At 43.9% G+C, this 5,244-nt stretch overlaps 1 protein-coding gene across 9 annotated transcripts in view; it reads right to left on the bottom strand.

Moving 5' to 3' along the window:
• LOC119269316 overlaps positions 1 to 3,048 on the bottom strand; it is a 27,249-nt gene extending 24,201 nt beyond the window's left edge. For 8 of the 9 annotated variants that reach the window (XM_037551140.1, XM_037551146.1, XM_037551155.1 and 5 more), the window contains exons 1-2: positions 1,367 to 3,047; positions 1,024 to 1,270 (exon numbers count right to left, since the gene is read on the bottom strand). In XM_037551140.1, coding sequence (XP_037407037.1) covers positions 1,024 to 1,270; positions 1,367 to 2,965 — 1,846 coding nt within the window. In that variant the 5' untranslated portion in view covers positions 2,966 to 3,047. Of the gene's footprint in view, positions 1 to 1,023; positions 1,271 to 1,366 lie in introns of all 9 variants that reach the window. The other variant, XM_037551115.1, reaches the window with a different exon arrangement.
• Between the last annotated feature and the right edge of the window lie 2,196 nt (positions 3,049 to 5,244).

The following is a 5,244-nucleotide window of genomic DNA, read 5'->3' as shown; positions in this document are numbered from 1 at the left end:
TGTCAATTCAGACTTTTGGCTCTACTGGTTGGTGCATTAAAAATAATATGGTATCAAAGCTAAGAGGTCTTGGGTTCAAGACACAGCTTCATAAATAGAAAATTTCCTTGCCCTCTTTCTATCTATGTTTAGGCCTTATTTAGCCGCACAATGAGGGGGTGTTCAAATATATGTGGATTGCCCAACCTTTTGCATCGATTCAGAGTTTTGGTTCTATTGGTTGGTGTCTGAAACTTAATACTTGACATGTCAGATGGAGTGTGCATGGGCTATTGCATTATGTAAAACCTTTAACGAATAAACCTCAAGAATACCAAAAGGGGGGAGACATGTTCAGACATTAGCCAGGTTTGTAGGAAGTGTGAAGAATCAACAAGAGGTGGATGATGAGAGGGGGAGGAGAAGATATTACAACAGATATACAACAGACGATCACAGGATACAAAAAATCTACAATGAAGTACACACATAAATTGAAGTGCAAACTCATAGTTCTACACCAGGTAAAAAATGTGGTTTTTTTTGTTTGAAACATTTGAGTACGTAAAAATTAAGGTTTGAACTCCTTAAAAATCGACCATGTTATATGTCAAAACGTCCAGGAAACATTATTCTACATGTGGGACATCCCCTGCTAATAGCATGTCCGAAGTTCAATACAAGTTGAAAATATGATCGCACTAAACTCCATAACAGCATCCATCAAACTAGTTCGAGAATTATTATGGGCTTTAAGATAAACATCTACAAAACTCAGTTCAAATGCTGTGGAAGAAAGCTGGATAACTAGGTATTTACCGCAAACACATGGATATTCAACAGGAGGAGAATAAGCTAAATTACTAGTTCATTGTATAGTTTGTAAAATACATTTGTTCTGATTAGTTGCATAGTCCACAGCACTGCAAATATCATTTAAAAGGATTATAAATTCATATGTGAATGGTAAAGTTGATAGCCCCTACTAAGTAGTCATGAAAGGAAAACTGATACATGCAGATATGACTTTTTCACAGAGCATACCAGCATCTTTTGATAGATCAAATATAGGACAGCACAAAAATGCCACACTTTCCATGTCTTCATCCCTATTGTTAAACTGGATGAAGAAGAGCGTTGGAACTTGATCAACGTTCTGGGAACCTCTTCGTCTTGCCCAGACATTCATGTGAGCAAATGGGTATTTGTAGCTGTGCGGGCAGTAGCATGCGCCATGCTCAGGTATTGTAGAATTCACATCACAGATAAAATGAAGCTCGTATTCCTGTCCCTATAATCAGGCAAAGAAAGATAAAATCAACAATGGTGACTGGAAGAGCAAGTGGTAGCGCGTAAAAGAAAGTTACTAAACAGAAAATAAACTTGCCGTCTTTTTTGCATATCTGTGTAATGCAGCTTCAGCTTTTTTGACAATTATACTCTGGCAAGCCTTAAAGTTATCCTGGTGCTCAGATATAATCTTGGAGGCATTCTCGCTCAATTTCTCAACCGGCTCCAAAGATTTGGCAGGCGGTAATGTTTGTGAAAAAGTTCTAGATATCGCACAAACATCACTGGAAGAGAGGACCTGCTTAATCTCAAGTGTTGACTGAAGGGTTTTCCCTACCTGTGGCATCAGTGTCATTGCAAATTCTACGAGTGCAGTAGGGCTGGGATGACGTGCTGTGCGAGCTGCTGTATCATACGCAAAAGATTCAGAAAAAGGGATGTGTCCATCGTGACCTTGTTCTTTTGCTGTTTCATCAATGACCCGATCAATTCTGGCGTTGCAGAGAAGCAGGCACTTCATAGCTTCATATACAGAATAAGCAGGGAAGCAGGCACAGATGTAGCCAACAAGACCACATAGGGAGAGGAACTCGGTGCGCGCGAGGCTCTTTGTGCAGATCATTTCAACCTCAAACTTTTGACTTGGAGGAAACATGGTGTCATACCAAATGGTGTTGAGGATGATGTTGGTCACAGGATCGAAAGGACCGTAGCAGTGGCCAGCCTTAAGGAGACCACGGTGGTGGCGTGAGCACAAGTCATTCTTTGGTATGCAGGAAATCGCCTTGAGGTAGAACAGATGGATTCGATCAAGAAGCACCATCTTGAGAGAGATTTCTAGCCCAAGCTCAACCAGAATAGTCTTCCTTTTTCTGCGTTGCATCTTTGAAACTGCGTGATGTACATGATTCAATTGGTTTATCGTATCCTTGCTGGAGGTGAATAACTTGGAGAGTTCCATTATATTGGAATAGCTGATGCAGTCCTGTGTCGCTAGAAGGTTGGAGGCCTTGTCCACACAGGAAGCCAGCGAGAAGGATCGAGACACCAATATGGCGACAGTGGGATGCAACGCGGAGATGGCAGCACATTGCAGAGCTATTTTTGCAGTAGGGACGTGGATGGTGAAGGTGTGGATGTCACGATCTTCGTGGATGAGACGCACAGCGACGAGAAGGTCGGCTTCTGACAAACGCAGGTAGCGGAGGGCATCACAGGTGGTAAGGTAGCGGAAGTAGGAGATGAGGAAAGTAACGAGGCCGGCAAGAGATCGGGCAGCAATGCTGCTGTTCCGGAGTGTGGTGAACCGGGGTACGAGTAAGATGTCTTTGCTAGACTCTCTGATGATCTTGGAGATGGCCGTGTCCCTCAGTCCCTGCGAATGCTTCTTTTCCTTCCCCTTCTTTGTGTTGGTGTAGCTGCCGGCCCGTGATCTCTTCCTCTTCCTACTCTTTTGTAGCTCTTGGGAGACGGTGTTGGCGATGATGTTGGAGACGGGGTCGAGGAAACCGAAGCTGAAGCCGGCCTCGAGGAGGCTCGGGATCAGCTTGGGCGGTAGTCGATGGAGCGCCTTCTTGTAGTAATCGTGGAGGTGATCCAGCGCCGCGGACTGGTTGTCTTTGGCGTCTTTCCGGTCGACACCATCGATCATCAGGCGACGGCGGAAGATTTCGCTAGCCGTGGACTCTCTCGCCATCTCGTTCTGGGTGGGGAACGCCGTCGGCGGCGCGTTTGAGATCGGGAAGGGGAAAGGCTAGGGTTTCATTGGGTGGGTACTCTTACTATTTAGTAAGAACTTTACTTGGTGAATTAGTGTGCATCCACCCGGTAACCATTTTAGTGTTGTTACTATATTTACCATGAATTTTACTAGCAGAATCATACGTGAGGCTGCGCATATGTGCATGCTTAACCATTTTAATCATGTTACTTCCTCAGTTTAGGTGTATAAATCATTTTACGAAAACCAAATAATTTCAAAACACTTAGCGTAGTGCATTAACTTTCATCTTGTTTTTTGTTTTTTGAGATATCAACCAATAAAAGATATGGAGCGTGTATCTCTACTCGTAATGAACGAGTTGGTGAATCGTCTTCGCGGTTTATTTTTGCTGGTTTTTTTTCGTCTCTCCTCCCACCCTTGTCCACGGTTTATTTTTGCTGGGTTTTTTCGTCTCTCCTCCCACCACCCCCTCCCACCCTGGTCCATTAGTTTATTTTTCTCTCCACTCTTTATTACAACCAGAACTTTCCTAACGTATAATAAATCACGGATCTGACTTTCTTAAATTATGCAAATCAATCAATTCTTTTTATTGGTTCAATTTGTCTTAGGAAACAAATAACAGATTTTCAGGAAACAAATAATACATTTTAATCTAACTTTCCTAACTTAGTGAAATTTGTTTTATAAAACAAATAACAGACACGTCACAACTTTTCTCCTAATAAATAGTTTCTTAACATTTGCAAAATTTCCTAATCAGACACGTCACAAATGGGCAGGTACCGATATCACATTACCAAACAATAAAACCTCATTTGCATAGAAATCAGTTCAAAAATCCTAACTTTCCTAAATTTTTACCTTTTCTCTACTCCTAATGGACAAGTTGGTGAATCGTCTTCGCGGTTTATTTTTCCTGATTTTTTCGTCTCTCCTCCCACCACCCCCTCCCACCCTTGTCCGCGGTTTATTTTCGCTGGGTTTTTTCGTCTCACCTCCCACCACCCCTCCCACCCTGGTCCATCGGTTTATTTTTCTCTCCACTCTTTATTACAACCAGAACTTTCCTAACATATAACAAATCACGGATCTGACTTCCTTAAATTATGCAAATTAATCGATTCCTTTTATCGGTTCAATTTGTCTTAGGAAACAAATAATACATTTTCAGAAAACAAATAATACATTTTAGTCTAACTTTCTTAAATTATGCAAATCAATCGATTCCTTTTATTGGTTCAATTTATCTTAGGAAACAAATAACAGATTTTCAGAAAACAAATAATACATTTTAATCTAACTTTCCTAACTTATCTAAATCAATCGATTTCTCTTATTAGTGAAATTTGTTTTAGGAAACAAATAGCAGACACGTCACAACTTTCCTCCCAATAAATAGTTTCTTAACATTTGCAAACTTTCCTAATCAGACACGTCACAAATGGGCAGGTACTGATATCACATTACCAAACAATAAAACCCCATTTGCATAGAAATCAGTTCAAAAATCCTAACTTTCCTAAAGTTTTACCTTTCCTTGATAACAACCAATATTCCCTATGTTTTCCATCTATTGAAGGAAATCACCCCTCCATCGATAATAGCATTTTTTTGAACTGAGATCTCCGGGTTATGATTTTTTTTGCGATTTTTTCCAATTTTGACCTCTCCTTCCACTCCGGCTCCTTCTTGCATAAACACCTCCACCACGGCCAGGTGACACCGCCCCAGACCTCCTGCCTCTCCACACCTTCTCCGCCACCTCCTTCTCGTACTCCATTAACAATCCCTCCGCCACATTTGTCCACGACGGTGTCGAGGGCATGGCGCAGCAGCGTACCAGCGATAGTGCAACGCATAGCAGCAGGAAGCAACACGCAGCAGGCGAGGCGAGCGGGCGACGGTGGAGGGCAGAGATGCGGCCGGCCTGCGCTGAGGGGCGGCCGACAGAAGATGGCCATGACTGGAGGCGGCGCGAGGCAGGGGCGTGACAGCGGGGTGAGCGAAGGGATAGGCAGCAGCAGACGGGGCGAGCGCAGCCAGCGAGAGTGTGGCGCGCGGCCAGGGTGTGTGTCGCGCGGGGCACAGTGGTACGGCGGCTGCGGCGAGCGCGACAGCAGCGACGGGCGCTACCGACGTGGTGTAGCACGGGCGTGGGCATGGAGAGGGAGTGACCCCGCGGGCACGGAAGAAGAGCGACAGGCTCGGGCATGGGCGTGCATAGGAGCGGGCATGTGCCACGGGGTCAA

Source organism: Triticum dicoccoides, chromosome 1A (genome assembly GCF_002162155.2).
Source record: "Triticum dicoccoides isolate Atlit2015 ecotype Zavitan chromosome 1A, WEW_v2.0, whole genome shotgun sequence".
NCBI lineage: Eukaryota > Viridiplantae > Streptophyta > Magnoliopsida > Poales > Poaceae > Triticum > Triticum dicoccoides.
Note: the sequence above shows the minus strand (reverse complement) of the source record. Positions and strands in the feature narration are given on the sequence as shown.